Source organism: Fusarium poae, chromosome 1 (assembly GCF_019609905.1).
Source record: "Fusarium poae strain DAOMC 252244 chromosome 1, whole genome shotgun sequence".
NCBI lineage: Eukaryota > Fungi > Ascomycota > Sordariomycetes > Hypocreales > Nectriaceae > Fusarium > Fusarium poae.
This window is the reverse complement of record NC_058399.1, coordinates 11428721-11447315: the sequence shown is the minus strand read 5'-3', so window position 1 is coordinate 11447315 and position 18595 is coordinate 11428721. Positions and strand designations below refer to the sequence as shown.

Genomic DNA, 18595 nt, shown 5'->3' with positions numbered 1-18595 from the left:
ATTAAATACTTCCTTATTAATATTAATATTAATATTAATAAAACTATATAACTATTAAAAAGTTTATTAAATTAGAATTTATTATATTAAGAATCCTGCAAAATTAAAGGAGGAAGGTTCTGATAAGGAAGGGAAAAAGCTTGTAATTAACGCCGTAGCTTTCAACACGATAGTACTATCAATCATAATAATATAAGGTCCAAAGAAAATGATAAGTTACGACCTAAAACGGACCAAAGCACTATTCTTGGCTCTCTGCTCAATGTTGTTCTGTGCCGCTTGCTTGGTCACTTGGATACCAGACTCAATAGCCTTCAGGGTAGAATCGGACGGTTTGCTGATGGCCTTAGTGGTCTGCTCAATGTCTTCAATGCGTGATTGCATTCCCTGCATCATCTCACGCTGCTTGTTTCCGGCGGTTGACTGTAAGTTCATGTTAGTAAAGTGCTTAGAATTGAAGCAAGTGGAAGAAAAACAAGACGATGACCCTACCTTGACGCGTGCCGAGGCCTCCTGGGACCATTGCGACAATCTCCTGAACTTGTTCAACATGACTCCTGGATCCCGCTCGCTAGTAGCCATGGATATTTCATCGCACATCATGACCCCGGGCATCACCATATCCCTGCTGAGCGTAACCCACATCTTTGCAATATTGCCAAAGGCGCTGAAGTATGAGCTCAATGTTAATACCCCCGAGTAGACCTGGCTACGTTGCAGATCGGTCAATGTGTAGTCGCCGATACGGTAGTTCTCGTTAGGATCTTCTCCTTCGGTCATCATCACCTTGATGGTTTCGATGAAAGGTTCGACGTGACACTTGTCGAATATTTCTACAACGACACCGATGGCCTTGAAGAAGCGTACTAGAGAATTAATTTGATCTTTTATGTGGATGATAAGCTTGATGCTCTCTATGAGGATCTGCTTGATCTCCGCCTATGCTTGTTGTTAGAAAGTCATTGTCGTTAAAATATTGGAATCGTTTGGAAGAACTTACAAATGAAACATTGGGAGACGACAACTTGGCCAACATTGCCTGGATCTCGGCAAGCTTGTTCTGTTGCTGTGATAAAACATCATTGGTCTTGACATAATTATCCTGCGTTGCTTTGAGCATGTGCGCAGCGATGGTTAATCGGTTTTTGGCCGCCTCGAGCATGGCTGGAGCCTGAGCTGACTTGGGATCTTCTTTCTGAAACCGGTTGGGTACATCGGCCATGAGAGGAATCTGTGTGTGTTAGACTGTTGTGTAATTTCAAAGGAGTGGAGACGAGACTTACCCCATTAGCAACAGTCCCAGGAATCGTCTTCGCAGTAGCCAAGAGAGCAGTTGCTCGTGAGTACACGGTAGAAAGGTCTGCCTGCCACTTCTTGACCTCTGCGGAATCTTTGGCTAGGTAGCTGGACTTCTCGACGACAGCCTGTAATTCCTCGGCAACTCTCAAGGATACATCCAGGATCTGGAGTAATGTCTGACTGGGCTCTTCTGAGGTTGCAAGCGGTGCAAACCGCTGTTTGGCATCTCTGAGCATCGTGGTAACAACCTTGATCGCCGAGGTTGCACCTCTCTTGCGAGACTCGATATACTTGGCCATCTCCCAGTTGATACCACCGTCGTTCTGGCCGGCGACGATGACCTGAAGGATAGATAGGAAAACAGAAATGTTCTGGATTCCCGAGTATCCTGGATCAGTAGCCTTTGTTGGGATAGGGCTAGGTGGCGCTGCGACACCCTCTCCAGAAGTGTTCTTGTCTGGGTTCAGGAAACCGCCGACGAGATCAGCTTTTGCAGGTAGATTTGCCATTGGGCTGAGACTATTCATCAAGGTAGGGATTGATGCATTGAGAGCGCTGGTGACGGAACCAGCCGAATCACTGACAATCTGCCGGCTCATAATACTCCATCTACGTGTAGAAGAATGAAATCAGCTTTTTGCTCACAAATATTATCCAATGGAAGATCTAGATTGACTTACCCGGTTGGGACCTCATCAGATACTTTCTTGAATACCTCGGAAGCGGCGGTCACCTGCTTGCCCACCAGATCTTGGGCACGTCTAGCCTCCTCCATGGACGAGTTCTTGTAGTCAAGGCGAGTACTCTCCGCGATCAGGCAAATATCATTGCTTAGAAGTTCCTCGCTATCAGTGCCTTCATGTTGGACGCAAGCTGCATGTAATTCACAAACATACAGAAGCCATTCAGTAAACTTCTTGTCCATGCCAATGGACGCCTCCAGGCATGTTTGTGCGCTTCTTGATAGGTGTTGCACTTGGGGCCGGAGCATTTTCTTCGCTGAATAAGCATCCCCGATGGTTGGAATAATATCACTGATCTAATTGTATGTCAGCACCGTATTCCCCGTCTGTGTAATAGAAACGGCATACTTTTCCATGAACAGCTTGTGAGATCATCTGCATATGGCCCATTTTGCTCTCGGCTTCGATAAAGGCAAAGCGGCCCATGTTGCCGCACTCGATGAGATTGGCCTGGACTGAAGCATACCTGTCATCCAGTCTGTCAGCACATACGTACATGTAGCCTCAATGGTATCACTATTAGTACCTCAAATACGAGAACCCTTTTTGGGGCGATGTCAACTGCACCGCGGCCTTGGGACTGGAACTTGCGATGAAGCAAGCACCGATACCGCTAATGGCGATCGGGGACGCTTGTAGAAGCTGCTCCCAGCTTGCGTCGACAATCAAGCTGCTCTTGATTTCACTAACGACGTGGCTAGTGGTGCTTGGGTCATTGTCTCGCTCGGCCTGCTGGGCCAGGATGATCTGGAGATCTTTGGCATCTTGAGACATAGTGAAGAGGTTAGTGACTTGCAAGATTGGGGTTCAATATGATAATGTGGCAAAGATGAGTCGTTGAGGTACAACAGTAATGAGGGAAGTGTCGAGCCAGGACCTAAATCTATATAGTTTTCAAGACCTTTGTTACCGTGGAAATCTCGAAGATTCTGCCACTTACTGTACGAGGAATGTTGTGGTCAGCTGAAAAGTTGCAGTAGTAAAGAGACATATGGAGGCGCTGAAATTCTCAACGCAAGCCATGATTCGGACATGATCCCCAAATTCATTGTTTTGGGATAGCTGAAGATTTCAGCTATAATGTCCCAACCCCTGCTGCAGCAATATCAGTCGGGTTAGATGGTCTAGATCCAGTCTTCGAGACACAAACGACACCTCGTGACAATAATTCTTGTCCTGTTTGCCTGTGCCAAGGCTTCACTATGGTATGCTCAGCTAGCCTTGAGACAGGATTCTAAAACATACGCTGAAAACTAGTTCCTGCCCGCAGCCCAGACGCGCAGCCATAACACAACATAGACACCACTGATTGGGTGATGTTGTCTTATCCTTGAAAATATTGGACTAGCTTTGCAGAACGCTCCCTTAGACAATTCCAATATGGCCTAGTATATCGATAGTGGGCTAGCTATCATGTCCGTGCGTTGCATTCTATTTTGAGCCTAATATTTCGTTGGTCAATGATTTCCCTCATAACTTGGTCGTGCCATTGAGGACGCATCTAGACAGAAGTGTCTCAATGGAGGGCAAAGAACTACACAATGGCGATTTTTCAGAAACTACCCTCATTATATATTCAACGGTCAGGATTTACAACATGGATCTCAAGTCTACCAGCGCTTCAAAAGCCTGAAAGTCTGGTTGTGACCACCATGATACTTGTAGGTTAGGATATGTGAACCAAGATCATTACCCCCTTCAACGTCCAAGGCACAATCGGGATACTTAACACTCATGATTCTAGAAATTCATTAGACCAAAGATGCTTTACCGACTGATGCAGCGTTAACTTACGATATGGTCGTGCTGTCAGTTAAGCGATGAATATCTACACCTCGAATAACCCACTGGGCGCTTTCATCAAACCAGGATGGATTGTCCGTGCGCACTCGTTGTCCATGTCCTTAATGTTGTGTTAGTGACTTAGCTAATGTCCCAAGATTGATTTGCGTACCATCGGCAACCAGCCACTGCTGATTTGCTTCACTTCTGATCAGAAACGTTTCTTTGTTTGGTACTGAGAAAATAGACCAGATTTTATTTTTGTTGCTGTCGTGAAGGTAAGAATCACTAAGAGTTGGCTGGTGTTAACTTTAGGTACTGAATATGAAGGGTGAAGCTGCACTGACTGTGCAATCACGGGCCCAACACCATGGGCAAGATCCATCATTACGCCTGTCAAATGACCTTGGAAGTTGAAGGCAGCGATGAATTGAGGCATAGGAGCCGAGGGCTCTTTTCCGGACATGGTTTGTGATAAGTAAGAAACAGTTGATTTGGAGATATGTAAATAAGTTGGAGTTTATTATCACTTGTCATGAGAAGTCGGCTTGAATATATAAAGACGGTAAGCACGTAACGTACATGATAAGCGGGTGCAACAGACAAGCGAGTGCAACAAAAAATCCCGCAATTTACATCTTCTCAACTTAATCAATTAATTTTCAACCACCAAATATGCCAGACCCAAATATTGAGGCTAGGATTCTTCTTGCACTTCGTGCCCTTCAAAATGACCCAAAATTAAGTCTCCGACGCGCCGCAGGCATCTACCAGGTCCGTTATTGGACTTTATATCGCCGACAGAAGGGTATCCTTTCTACGCGTGATTCTATCCCAAAATCACGCAAACTATCTGATCTAGAAGAACAGATCATAGTTCAGTTCATTCTCGATCTGGATTCGCGAGGGTTTCCCCCGCGACTGCGTTGTGTTGAGGAGATGGCTAACCGATTGCTCGCCGACCGCGAGACGCCGCCTGTCGGCAAGCGCTGGGCCTCTAACTTCGTCAAGCGACACAAAGACCTCAAGACGCATTTCCCCCGTAAATATGACTACCAGAGAGCCAAATGTGAAGATCTGACCATTATTCGCAACTGGTTTAGGCTCGTAGCAAATGTAATTGCGAAGTATGGCATCTGACCTGATGAAATCTACAACTTTGACGAGACTGGCTTTATGATGGGCGTTATTGCGAGCGGAATGGTCGTCACAGGTGCTGAAAGGCGTGGAAGACCAAAATCAGTGCAGCCTGGAAACCGGGAATGGATTACAGTCATTCAGGCGATCAATGCCGAGGGCCAAGCGATCCCGCCGTTCATCATAGGTGCGGGCCAATATCACCTCGCCCACTGGTACCGAGAAAGCAACCTCCCGGGCGATTGGGCTATTGCGACGAGTCCTAATGGCTGGACAGATAACGAGATAGGCCTCGAGTGGCTAAAGCACTTCGACCGGTGTACTACCAAGCAATCAAAGAATCGCTATCGTCTCCTGATCCTCGACGGACACCAAAGTCACCACTCGGTCGACTTTGAGAGATATTGCAAGGCAAATAAAATCATCACGCTTTGTATACCGCCTCATTCGTCTCATCTGCTGCAGCCTCTTGATGTCGGGTGCTTTGGCCTGCTTAAGAAGGCTTACGGGCGAGAAATCGAGCATTTGATCAGATGCTCCGTAACCCACATTTCCAAAACCGAGTTCTTGCCGGCTTTTTACACCGCCTACCAGGCCACAATGACAGAGAAAAATATTAAAGCAGCCTTTAGAGGAGCCGGACTTGCTCCTCTCGACCCAGAAAGTGTAATCTCGAAGCTCGATGTGCAGCTGCGGACTCCAACGCCTGTGGAGGAGGTAGTTAGCCCCTCGACCCCTTGGGTCTCAAAGACCCCAAAGACTATCCTTGAAGCCGACTCTCAGCTTGAATATCTTGAAAAGAGAATCAAAAGGCATAAAAGTAGCTCTCCAGAGTCAATTCTAGAAGCATTGAGGTCTTCTTCCAAGGGAACAAAGATAGTTATGCATAAGGTTGCCTTATTAGAGGCCAGGGTCCAAGATCTTGAACAGGCAAATAAGATACTAAGCCGGCGGCGGAGGGCAAAAAGAACCCGGCTACAGAAAGGAGGGGTGATGACAGTAGAGGAAGGAAGGCAAGTAATTGATCAAACGGATGTTGATGCGCAGGCGGTGGCTGGACCATCGAGAAGTGGTGGTCAAGGAGGGCCTCCGCGAATGAAGGAAAGGCGCTGTGGAGCGTGCGGCAAGACAGGACATAATGCAAGGACCTGTCAGATACTTGTCGCTATGTCTATGGAAGAATATAGCGATTAATTTTACTTAATTAATAGTCTGTTGTGTTTTTATTGCTATTTCTATCTGAGATGTTGTGATGTTGTGTTGCACTCGCTTGTCTGTTGCACCCGCTTATCATGTACGTTAGTGTACCGGTGAGGACTACCCTGAATTAGTGGCACTACTGCAGAACCCTGTCCGACTCGGCACTAGACAGACACTATTGAATTGCCAAGTCCGTCCTAACTAGCAATTCATGCACGCCATGTCCCACGGTAACAATTCTATAACAGTTCTAACGCCCGTTCATAGAAGCCGCTACAACATCCATCAGCCAGCCATTACAAATCTAGATTCATTCCAGGAATGCATGTTTCAGAACCACACAGTCAGCTAGCCACCAACAGGTCTAGGCCAGCCGAAAGCCAATAAGTCAAATTGATTTCGTAGTTTCTATATGGCACTAAAACCAGAAATAAGCTTCTCAGCTGTCCCTGTTTCCAGCCTGTTTCACCTTTGGGTTCCGGAATAAAAACACGAATTGTGGAATCACAGCCTGAAAACCTGCTGCGTTTTCTCCTACTATTGTTTGGTGATTTTCGAGGCGTAAGTCCCGAAGTATACATTTAAAAATTGCGTTTTCTCCTACATTACACACTACTTTGAATGCGCGACACATTTCTGGGAGATGTATGACATCTTTCGACTTGGTTGAAGACCAACAGCGTGCTACCAGAAACGCAGCATGGGCAAGTCGACTTGCTTCTCTGCAAGACTTGAGTTAAAGGTAGGGAGGTAATGTGTTCGCTAACACCCAATGCTGCCCCTCGTCTAATGCTACTGTTATTCAGTACCTGTTCTAACTCAAGCGACCATTCTATTCTTCATGTCCCCTACCCCAGTAGTAGGCATCATAGGCCTATGTATTCTTTGCAACTATCGAGTAATTCCATGTCGAGATCTGAGGGGGCATTGGTGTCGCTCATCGTGTCGTATTAGCTGTCCTCAGGGTATCAAAATAATTGGCCGCTGTAAGCCAAAGAGACTAAATCAGTGGGCCACTTTATTGCCTTTAGACTATAGCTCTTAGACTATTTATTTTTATAGCCTAAGACTTAGGAGGTCTTTTTTTCTGCTACCCACTAGGCTGTATAGGGTAGCTGGTCGCAATTTAGTTGTTAACTTGTATATAGAGGCTCCAATGAACTGGGACTCGCAGAATCGGACAGGCTGGATGTTGACGAAACAAGAGAAAATGGGAACAATCATTAGGTAGTTACCAACGTCGGATAGTCTTTGGTCATCTTAGTTAAGAAAGGAAGGAGGGAGTTTGGATGTTTAAACCGTGGCTTACATTCTCAGAAGAATTGGACCTGCATTCTATGGCTGATGGAAAGCGCAAGTGGGGTAGCTTAGTCATGATTTCCCGCAGAAAACGGCGTCTTAGCCTTCCTTGTGGCCCTCCGTTTACAACCTCGCTCAATCATCATCCCTCAACCCTCATTCTCAATCCATCTCGACATGAGCCATTGGACCAACCTCATTCAATTTACGATTTACTGTTTGCTTAAACCCTAGACGCCAAACCGTTCACTCATTTTTGAGCTCTACTTTACCCCCGTCCTCCCTCGCTTCCCATTTTTCCATCTACGAGCTTACTGCCCAAGACCATCCAGATTCTCATACCGATCCCGAGATAAACGACAAAAACATGCCCGCTACGACGGACCATTGATCGAAATCTTTAGGGTAAAAGAATAATTTACCTAATGCTTTGATCTAAAAACCATAAGTCGATTTGCTAATTTTATATCTTTAGACTATGCCCCAAACGATGATGGTCCGATCTCGACAAGGAACTGCTCCATAGCTGTGAACAACGCGGCAAGCGACTCTGACATGATCTCGAAACCAGACCAAATTCCGCGAGAACAGACTCTGTTTGATGATATTCCCCACCTACTTGTCCTCGAACACTAGGTACATTCGGAGGTATGGCCGCCATCACATCGTGGTAGTGTCCTTGATTTAACGCCAAGTCGTCTGCACAGGCGACAAAGGGCTCTCGCTATAAGTACTCTCGAGCTTTAACCACGCGGTGACGATGCGGCCTGCAAGGACCACTACTATACCAATAGACAGAGCTTGCGCTAGGAACTACGTCCGGGAAGATAGGAATGGCATCAGCAGAGTCTTGTTTAACGGTATGCTTACAAGAGTGATAGACGACGCAATTGGACAAGACAATTTAAAGAACTTGGAAGTGGTTATCCAAGATGTTGTCAACGAGGAATCAGGAAACGCAATGTCAAGAGCGTTCGCCGGCCTCCTTCGTGAAGAACGACCAGAATTCTACGACGTCTTCCCCTACAACTCAGACATGGACCTCAACCCAGTCTTTCAAACAACTTGGATGCCCGAATGTTAAGGCAATTGTACGAATGTTGATCAATTACCCGGCTATTTTTGGAAATAACACTATCGAAAAGATCCGAACAACAGACCGAGAGGGCAACAAATCCCCTACAATTATGATATTCCTTACTGAGAGAGATTGAAAGAGCAAGGTATGACCGTCGACAAGATGAGCGATATCGATGCCCCCTCAGATCTTGATATAGGACTGCTCAAGAGCTGTGAACAACGCGGCAGGCAACTTTGGCGTGACCTCGACACCAGACCAAATTCCCCAATACCAGACAAGACATTGCCGCCATTAGAAAACAAATACACTGTGGAGGCACCACTAGGCCTCAATCCTTTAGAAGATGTCAGCGACTGTAACCCCTCTCTCTTCCACGACAACCCCCATCTGCTTGCCTTCGAGAACTAGGTACACTCGGAGGTATGGTCAGAGCCACCTGGTCATTATGCGGCATACCAGAACCATTTCCATGTGAATGGACAAATTCTAGTTTGCGCTTATGTCTGAGAGAACCTCAACGGCGTTAATCGAATATTTCTGGACGGACTACTCACCAGAGTCATGGGCGACGCAATTGGCCAAGAAAAGCTAAAGAACCTCGAAGTGATCGTCCGAGATGTCGATCCTGAGATATACCACACCCTCCTATGCTCATACTGCCGATACTAAGATGATCAACCACGACGCTGTCCTCCTGATACCTTGGTCAGAAACTGTTGTCAAGCCTTTTCGAATCCGCGAGTCTACCGCCGTTTAAGCCCTTGACGCCAAACAGTTCACTCATTTTTGAGCTATGCTATATCATCCGCCTCTCTCACCGTTTTTTTCGTCCACGAATTTCCCCGGCCGAGACTATCCTCCCCCGCCGAAACCATCATGAGTGACATCACCATTGACCGAGGCTCACCCACGAACGCCTTAACCCCTATTGACCAAGGGCTACTTCAAGAGTGCGAAGAACGGGGCAAGAGGCTCTAGCAAAGCCTCAAAGACCGACACCAGAACACTGGCCCCGATAATGACTTGGCTGTGTTGGACAGCAAGTACCAGGGAGGTGACAACTGGCGAGGTCCCTATGGAGGGAGGAGGGGGGGAGAGGGTCGATCCACAACTATTTCATGACCGACATGTTCCTAGGGCATCAGACAAGTTGACAGCTGGATATCCACATAAGAGACGAAATTAGTAAGTCACTTTATGCTCCTTAGACTTTAGTTCTTAGTCTATTTATCTTTTCTGCCCTAAGACTTAGGAAGCTAACTTTCTGGTACCCACTAGTAGCGATGAACAATTCAGCATTTACCCAGGCTACGAGAATCACGTGGACCAATCTGGCAGGGTGGTAGTTTGTTCTCGCAACGATATCACAGATGATCTGAGTGGCGTCGACCGAATTCCCTTCGACGGCATTCTTGCCTCAGCTGGCCTTAATCGATTGTCCAATCTTGAAATGGTTATCCAACATTGTATCATCAACGCGGAGTCACAAAATGTCTGAGACATGGCATTTGTCGAACACCGTCCTGTCGAGGGGATTATACGAATGTTGATGAACTATCCGGCCAATTTCGGCAACAAGACGATACAGAAGATACGGACAACAGACCGTAAGGGTGACGAGTCGCCTACTATCATTACCTTTCTTGAACGACGTTAGAACAGACGACTACTGTGTTTAAATTACATGCGGCCGAGTACTACTAGCGCATCCCAGGATACATACTTCATGAGGGTGTTCCTCGAAGTTTAATATCATCTCGGTAGATGCAGCCTCGTCACGAAAAATAGGGCTCTTGGAGCAACCTTATTCTTACACAAATACAAAAGCACTGCTATGCAACCCACTTATCCTTCCTTTAACAAAAAGACACTAAAAGACCACTTTTGGACCCCTTGAACAAAAAAGACCAAGCATGCAGGGTAGATACTATATTTATACCTGTTCCCATTTCTTAGTACAATCGTGTTGTCTTTTACAGTCTTGATGTTTAAAATCTCTGTGAAACCAAATCTCGCATTCTTGGCCATTAATGATTCCGAAACATTCAACCGCAATGGAATAATTACCTAATTAGGTACAGTGTTAGTCGCTGATAGGACGATTGAGGATTGTTGTCATCTTGAACCTTACAAGCATGTCCAATCAGCACCCCCACCTGTGCTCTCAGGGGTGTTCACGATGTTGAGGTAACCAGGATTACGGACAAGACGAAGGGCTCTTGTGTTTGGAATTTTTGTTTCAAACATTTAAGTTACATTCCCAAGACGCTACCCGAATTTACTATTCAATCATAATTTAGGTGGGTTATTTGACCGAGAGTTAAAGAATAAAAAACACTTTAGTGTAGAAGGTTTAACCTAAAATAAGCGAATCTTGGCATAATTGAACAGTAGCTAAGTTGAAAGAATAACTTTGTAAACTATAAAGTCTATAATTAATAAATATTTTGAACGAGTTTTGATTTCTTTCATGAAAGCATAACACCAGAAAAAAAAGTACTTAAAGAGCGGCACCCCGCCTATCTTGTCACACATTCTTTGTTCCTATTACATCTTGAAAAACCACCCCGCGACCAAAAAGGATACCAGTTGGCTATCTTGCGAAAATGGCAAAACGACATGATGGTCGAGATGTTTCACAGCGAGTTAGACCCACTGTTCACAATGGACCGTTTACCGACCGAGACCAGATACTCCATCAGCTGCGTGGACTGAAAGAAAGAGAGCACCGAGTCGAAGCTCTCAAATCAATCTCGTCTGATGCGCACTTCTTCCGCAGCACTGGAAAAATGTATAAGCCTCTCACCAAGGAAAATTTATCCGCATACTACAAGGTTTATTCAATGGTTCCATGTTACAACAAATCTATCATGATATACACCTTGGATCCAAAGCGGGAGGCTGATTGTATTGGTACCGGCATTCTCAAGTTCCTCGATATCTGGATGTACCGACAATGGTTCAAACCCTACGAGTCTGACATTGACTTTGGCCGCTATGTTGCCAAGACCTTTCTGTTGCAATGGAAGGAAGAGTCTCAGAAGCCCACCCTTGATGATATCAACAACTTCCACAAGGGTCTATGCCATGATCTGAAAGGCGCCATGTTCAAAGACATGCCATTGGAGACAATCGAGGATTTGAAGAAACACCACTTGAGCAGACTCAAAGGCCCGTTTCTGACTCAAGAAGACATACTCACTGCTTTCCATCAGTCATATGTCTTACAACCTACTTTCCAGTCCTTTTTCATCGTCCTACAACGAACAAATGGGTTTACCAATGGGCCATTCAGAGCTGATGATGTAGGCAACATTCCGGTTCTTCTGGTTTGCACAGTATGTCACAATCAATTCCATTGTGGGGAAAAATTCAACGACACCCTAGGCCCTTGCTGCAGTATGCAAACAACCATGAAAACAGCGATAGGATTTATCATGCATCTTGAAAAGAACTTTAAGAAGACTGCAAAGGTGCTGCCAACCGGTATGAAGCCCTACGGTAGTTACCTCGATATCGAGCAGGAAGCTGAGAAGATGGGTTGGGATACCGACAAGCATGGCAAACTACCCCTGGATCAGCCGTCTTCCACATGGGTAGACAGGAGCAAGTACACCGAATGGACGGGTGCTGGGGCTTTAAGGCATGCTACATCGGTGATTACCGGAATCAAGTATCTGGGAACGACCAGACGCAAAATTCCAATGGATGATCACTGGTGGTGGTATGAGTCTGAGTTGGAAGCAACTGAAACACCAATGTATCGTTTCCAGTTGATGTGTGTATTCGCCTACGCCGCCTTGGGCACAGTTCTTTCTCTTGGCGTTATCTCGTTCTGGTTGCTCTGTTGGATGGGGTGGATACCGGAATAAATGATACATGTTGATAACCACAGTCAACAAGAGATGCAGATAGCAGAGAATACGACTAGATGCAAAGTTCACTTGGAGGATCGATGGTGATGTTATGGTTCTTCGTGTGCTGTGGAGATTAGAACCACATGTTGTCAAGTTGGTTACTCTTTTGTTCGACTCGTTGAACATTTTTTCACAAGCTCTATGGCAGGCTGTCACGTGTTGAAGATAGTTTATTGTTAGGGCTCTATACGGTCCTTTGACATGTGGACCCCCCTTAGTATGACAATAATAAAGTTCACAGTGAAATCAAGCCAGCATCAGTGTACCAGAAAAGTTAGTCGCTAGAAACCTAAGAGACGAAATCGATAGACCACTTTATGTCACTTAGGCTTTACTTCTTAGGTAATTTATTTTTATGTCCTAAAGCCCGAAGGTTAATTATTCTGCTACCCACCAAGTCAGGAAGCTAATATTGGCATTATCAAAGAATATGATTTTAAGTATGACTTGGTGACACAGAGTCTAAAGACGATGTTCTTCTTACCTCTAACTTAGTTTAATCAAAATCTAATCAGAACGAACGTATTTAAATGTGTCTCCTCTTCATCTTGTCAGTCTCTCCATTCTTCTTTCATCAACTCAGATCACATCACACTAAACAAGATGACGCTTACCTCCTCTATCAACATGGACAGAATTCATGAGTATGATTGCACAGCATGGAGTCGGGAAAGCCCCCCCGAAGCACCTACTGTTGACGGAGTCCAAACAATTCATCCTTTTCATGGACAAGAACAACGTCAGCAACACACCACCTCCGTCCAGTAAGTAACTTGTTATCCAAGCCCTTTACCACCGCTAACCATTGCTAGGAGAAACGCCCCTCCCCCACGAGCTCAAAAGAAACCCCAAGAGGATGCTAAGGGGCTTGACGTGGGCTGGCATGCGATGTGTTTTTTCTACTGGGTGATGGCTTTGATTACCATGGTAGTGATGGCCAAGATCTATAGGGGATTGTTTCCGACAACCTGCGGTGTTTGAATGTCTCAAAACTGCACTTGCCAATATGGTACATAGATCAGATGGCAACCAGGACGATGCCACCATGTCCTGCTTTGGGAAATCTGAACTGATGTAAACATTCAATACACACGAGAGGACCGCTTACATTCATATTGGGGTTTTATTACTTCTGGGTCTTCTGAGAGTAGTATCGATAGTCTTAAATTGATTTTGGCCGTCATGCTGCTAGGACTACTTTGATTCAGTGGGGGAAGATTTGAAGACACTCGGACTCGACGAGATCAACAATCTCGCCAAAAGGTTTCACTATGACTTATGGATGGAAAGTACTGCTAGGAATATTTTATGTCATTCTTTAAACTGGAGGCCTCGCCTTCTCATCTAAATCCAAGGTTTTGACCGAGAACCCACGTAGACCAAAAACTCAATATCCCATTTCTCAATAACTCAGTTCCCCAATAACACCACATCTGGCATGGCAATGACTAAACCCTATCATGAAGGCAACATGAAGCTTTATGCTAAATCGAGGCAGAGCAGCTATTTAATTCTGCCACAGCCCACATTGTTCGCAATTGTGCCGTCTGCAATACTCAGCCACCTCAAGACACATTACTTGGACACACAAAAGAATACATTTCAAACCAAATACGGCGAATTCGTAGCTTCAAACCACTCCCACGTCATACAACCTACCTTCCCATTTTTTTATCGACATCAATCGAAAACCTCTTGCGACATCATGGATCCTCGCAATGTTAACGAAGCGACATTGGAAGAAGCAATTCAAATCAGCAGAGACCTCGAAGAGGGATACCGAACAGTCGCAAACCCACCGCCAACTCGACCTAGGCTCTGGGATAACTTTGTCGATATTGAACTGGATGACGATACGTCGAGTGAGGATATCGAGGGACATGAGTACCGGATCATGTATCCGCAGCCTGTGACGAGGTCAGGAAAGGCGGCTGGGTGCTGTTTTATCGGCTGTACGCTCACTTTGGCATTACTTGTTATTGCTTTCTTGGTTATTTTTGTTCTTGCAATGGTCGAGGCTGTCAAGGAAGGCAACGCGAAAAAGATACCGCATTAGCTGCGAGGACATCGAGACATTGGGATACTGGGGAAACGCTTTGTTAATTGCCAGGCCAGGGGAATAATGCTATACTACAAGGCTACAAAATATATTGGCCGGGTTAATGAATCTGTTGTGTCAATCGTCTCTTCTTTTGCTATCTGTCGCTAATTGGACATTTATCTGGTCCAGGGTATGGAACTTGCCAAATAATAGAAAATCTATCTTCTTACATTTGGGAAACAAAAATAAATCACTCAAGATATTCGATCCTGTCGGCATGACCTGCCCTTTTGATTTTGTCTCATATGATTCAAGCGGCTAATTTTTCTTGCATCCTTTGCGGAGAGGGAGTTTTTACACTTTAGTTACCTCTGTCTAAATCTCGTCACGTGCATATAAGCGTCCTCATCATACGTCCCCACTTGATCGGACGTAAGCAGAGTGGTTCTGCCTGCTGATTACATATTACTCAAGAATTCAATATGACAGACGATTCGAAAACACATCAAGTCGCACTTGTTGACAGACGAGTACTACGTGAGCATCTCGGGGTTGAACATGATGATTTCAGTTCGACTCAGCCAATCTTGGCTTCTGAATCATCACAGCCCGAGTCTGACTTCCTGCTGGTCTACACCACAAAGCCCGTCGAAGAGGTATTCAAGTTCGGCTTGAGAGCAAGCGACATCGTGGATATACGTCCCGAGCCTCAGAACGTAGACGCCGCTATACCAGAAGACTGGGGTTTCACCACACCAACATCAGACGGGATCTGCAAATACTGTCAGCTTCTACTACACCCAGATGCACCCTCTCTGATACAGCATCAGCCGAATGTGAGCCGTTTGATGAAATCGGGTGAGACTTGTAATGTTTGCAAGTGGTTGGAAGTAAGCATTCCGAAAGGCTCTCCTAGTCTTTTGGCCCGATTTCAGGCGAATGATCCAGATTTGATCGACGAGAACAGCACCGCCTGTTCTGTGACTGTTGAGTTGACCAAGTATGAAAAGTATACACGGGCGATTTGCTGGGTCGGGGATAGACAGTTGTATTTGAATTGCGGTGCACCTTTGACAATATCAACACCGTCGCGTCTTGGAGATCTTGCTTCACGCCGCTTTTGGGCGAAACATGATAGTGAGGATCCTCATAAGCGACAGGACTTGATAAAGAGCTGGATGAGCGAGTGCGATGACCATGAGATATGTCAAGTATCTCTACCATCGACCCGAAACGCGCCACTTCCGACTCGAGTACTCGACTTGACAGGAAGTCCAGATTTACCTGAGTCTGTAGATGATATCAAAATCAAACTGCGAGAAACAAACAAGGATGAGACCGGTTTGTACACCGCACTCAGCTATTGTTGGGGCAGAGACACTGATCTGCACTTCAAAACTACGCAGACGACATTGGAGGCTCACAAAGCAGGAATCGCCTGGTCATCTCTGCCACTTGTGCATCGCGAAGCCATACTTACCGCATTGTATCTCGGCATTCGATATATCTGGATCGACTCACTATGCATCATCCAGGACTCGCATGAAGACTGGCTGAGCGAGTCCGTAAGGATGGGCTCTGTTTACTCAAACGCCCATCTTACCATCGCAGCTACATCGTCATCTTCACCTTCTGAAGGACTTCATTGGCCATATCAAGGAGCGCGGACCGTCGATATACATGGAGAGATGACGAGTATTCGCTTCGAGACTCATCTCTCCATCGATGCATCTTCAGAGCCTCTCAACACTAGAGGATGGACTCTACAAGAAGCTGTTCTTCCATCTCGTCTCGTCTGTTTTGGCAAAGAGCAATGGCTCTGGAAATGTCCCGGTCGGTAGGCCACGGAAGACGGTCTAATTGATGGACCCAGGATTATCGATAATGGACTCCCGCAGTGGCCTGCCCTTGCGCATGAAGGGCCAGGCGAGGATGGCCAGAACTATCTGAAACATTGGTACCAGCTGATCATCAATTACTCGAAACGTAACTTGACGTACGAGACTGATAAGTGGAACGCGATTGCTGGTCTGGTAGACATGTTTAAAAAGCAAACTGGATACACATACTTGGCTGGTCTATGGCAAGAAGATTTGGCAGTTGGATTGATGTGGGAATCTACCACAAAAGGCGTTATTCGTGAGAGCGACATCGCGCCATCGTGGTCATGGGTATCGGTGAAAGGACCCCTCAAAGGAATGGAGTACAACCGTTCTGTAACTTCCATGATCGAATTGATCAACGTCAACTCAAACATGTCTTCAAACATCAGCTTGACGGTCAAGGGCAAATTTCTTCGTGCAACTGTCGGTCAACGTTCTGTAACGCAAAATTCTCGACATTATATAGTTGCAGAGCCTAACAGCAGCGATGTTCTCGGCGAGGCATTTTTGGATACTCGACTTGACGATGGCGTCGAAATGTTGGAAGTTACGTGTCTTTATGTACTTGAAGAGGCGGGTGATAAAGAGTGTTATGTTCTCCTATTAGTTGGGGAGGAGAAAGAGTATCGGAGGTTGGGCATGGGTGTTCTTTGGGGGGAGAGCAAGTCCTTTGATGATCCACACAATGACTCGGGGTTCGAGGTGCTGGAGAGAGCTGTGGAGGATACTGTTACGCTCGTGTGAATTGTCGCATTAGATATTTATTTGCCACATAGGTTCTCGCACCTGCGCTTTGAAAACAAAGAAAGATGAAAAAGCCGAAGACTTCTGATCTCGGTTGCATAAAGTCGTGAACTTCTCGTCTCCTATGATTTCGGTGATGCAGACAAAAAGAATGTATAATAGTGGAGTTTAACCACCGAAGTTGGACGAACAGGGAATCGAACCCTGGACCACTCCCAAATTAGATCGATGAACGAATCATGCTAAGGGAGTATTATACCACTAAACCATTCGCCCGGAGAAGGGAGATATTGAACGCTGCTGAGATATTGAGTGTCATACAGTGGTCGTGAACTGCCATCTCTCTAGCCTCAGCTGGCCATAGCAACCAGCAATAAGATTACCTGCACTGAAAACCATTACTGTATCTTCTTCCGTTATAGTAGATACTTTCTATTACCTCCGTTACTACTTAATATAAATATACTTTGCCATATGCAAACGGGGACTGTATCCATCCCTCTGTTTCAAGCGGAGCTTCAAGAGGCAAAGCAGAGACAAACTCAAACCCAACTTCTCCGCGGTCAGACACCTCTTTCCCTGGAATGATATGAGGACGTAGGATAACTGGTGTAGATGAACCATCCAATAAGAACAACCAATCTAAGACTTTTACGTTGGACCTCGGGAATCTTAACGCCGTGCATGAAGCCTTAAGAAGATGTTGATTGGCCTTCCCATCACATCCGCACCCTGTTCGATCGTGAATCATTGTCTGTAGTAGTAGTACAGCCATGTTACTTTGTGGCAGATATCTTTCCTCATTTTTTATACCAAAGTCCAAGAACTCGGAATGGTGGTGTATGTGACCATTTTCGCCAATCGCCTTTTGCAATCCACAGTTTGGCAGCTTTGAAAAGCTGCCTAGTCGCTGATTGTGAATTGTCAAGTCTTCGGCCTGCAGATAGCCTACCCTGGCAAGGGCGAAACCCATCAAAGCCAGCCGATTGCTATGATCATAGACAGACTGTCGAAGTGGTGGGCGTGGTCGCACACTCTTCAGCATATGAAAGAAAGTAGTGTCAATAATGTCTGCAACTGGCCTCAATCCCTCCTTTCGCCAGTCACAAACCCAAGATGGCAGACCATCTGCCTGTGATAGTTTGGTCATTTTCACATGATTATCCAAAGAGTGTACTTCTATTTGCATTTTAAGAGGGTCTTTTTATTAAGTGATTTTTAAAGTATAAGTCTTAAAGTATATATTTAAAATTAATTTATAAAAAAATATAACTAGTTTTTAAATTTAAATATTAATATAGATTTAATTTAAAAGTATATATTATAATTTATAAAATTAAAATTATAATAATTATTATAAAAGCTTTTATTCTTTTTAAAAATTAATTATTAAATATTTCTTTATTAATATTAATATTAATAAAATTATTATATAAAATAATAAACTTTAAAATCTTTATTAATTTTAA

The 18595-nt window shown here is 45.1% G+C and overlaps 7 protein-coding genes and 1 non-coding gene across 8 annotated transcripts; 5 read left to right on the top strand and 3 right to left on the bottom strand.

Moving 5' to 3' along the window:
- Nucleotides 1-216: 216 nt before the first annotated feature.
- FPOAC1_003722 (uncharacterized protein) lies at nucleotides 217-2816 on the bottom strand (the record flags this gene model as incomplete). Its single annotated transcript, XM_044848277.1, has 7 exons — nucleotides 217-423; nucleotides 493-939; nucleotides 1001-1231; nucleotides 1284-1908; nucleotides 1980-2338; nucleotides 2391-2508; nucleotides 2569-2816. 7 exons carry the CDS (start codon nucleotides 2814-2816, stop codon nucleotides 217-219), a joined length of 2235 nt encoding a protein of 744 aa, XP_044714193.1.
- Nucleotides 2817-3652: 836 nt separating this feature from the next.
- Nucleotides 3653-4290, bottom strand: FPOAC1_003721 (uncharacterized protein; the record flags this gene model as incomplete). The annotated part of the gene is made up of 4 exons (XM_044848276.1): nucleotides 3653-3782; nucleotides 3837-3945; nucleotides 3997-4112; nucleotides 4172-4290. The coding sequence occupies 4 exons, from the start codon at nucleotides 4288-4290 to the stop codon at nucleotides 3653-3655; spliced, it is 474 nt and encodes a 157-aa protein (XP_044714192.1).
- A 3930-nt stretch (nucleotides 4291-8220) lies between these two features.
- FPOAC1_003720 (uncharacterized protein) lies at nucleotides 8221-8544 on the top strand (the record flags this gene model as incomplete). The annotated part of the gene is made up of 1 exon (XM_044848275.1): nucleotides 8221-8544. One exon carries the CDS (start codon nucleotides 8221-8223, stop codon nucleotides 8542-8544), a length of 324 nt encoding a protein of 107 aa, XP_044714191.1.
- A 2603-nt stretch (nucleotides 8545-11147) lies between these two features.
- On the top strand, nucleotides 11148-12413 carry FPOAC1_003719 (uncharacterized protein; the record flags this gene model as incomplete). Its single annotated transcript, XM_044848274.1, has 1 exon — nucleotides 11148-12413. The coding sequence occupies one exon, from the start codon at nucleotides 11148-11150 to the stop codon at nucleotides 12411-12413; it is 1266 nt and encodes a 421-aa protein (XP_044714190.1).
- A 648-nt stretch (nucleotides 12414-13061) lies between these two features.
- Nucleotides 13062-13439, top strand: FPOAC1_003718 (uncharacterized protein; the record flags this gene model as incomplete). The annotated part of the gene is made up of 2 exons (XM_044848273.1): nucleotides 13062-13222; nucleotides 13271-13439. 2 exons carry the CDS (start codon nucleotides 13062-13064, stop codon nucleotides 13437-13439), a joined length of 330 nt encoding a protein of 109 aa, XP_044714189.1.
- A 724-nt stretch (nucleotides 13440-14163) lies between these two features.
- FPOAC1_003717 (uncharacterized protein) lies at nucleotides 14164-14514 on the top strand (the record flags this gene model as incomplete). The annotated part of the gene is made up of 1 exon (XM_044848272.1): nucleotides 14164-14514. The coding sequence occupies one exon, from the start codon at nucleotides 14164-14166 to the stop codon at nucleotides 14512-14514; it is 351 nt and encodes a 116-aa protein (XP_044714188.1).
- A 467-nt stretch (nucleotides 14515-14981) lies between these two features.
- Nucleotides 14982-16340, top strand: FPOAC1_003716 (uncharacterized protein; the record flags this gene model as incomplete). Its single annotated transcript, XM_044848271.1, has 1 exon — nucleotides 14982-16340. The coding sequence occupies one exon, from the start codon at nucleotides 14982-14984 to the stop codon at nucleotides 16338-16340; it is 1359 nt and encodes a 452-aa protein (XP_044714187.1).
- Nucleotides 16341-17308: 968 nt separating this feature from the next.
- On the bottom strand, nucleotides 17309-17402 carry FPOAC1_003715. The gene has a single exon. It is a non-coding gene; the product is annotated as a tRNA-Ala (tRNA).
- Nucleotides 17403-18595: the final 1193 nt, after the last annotated feature.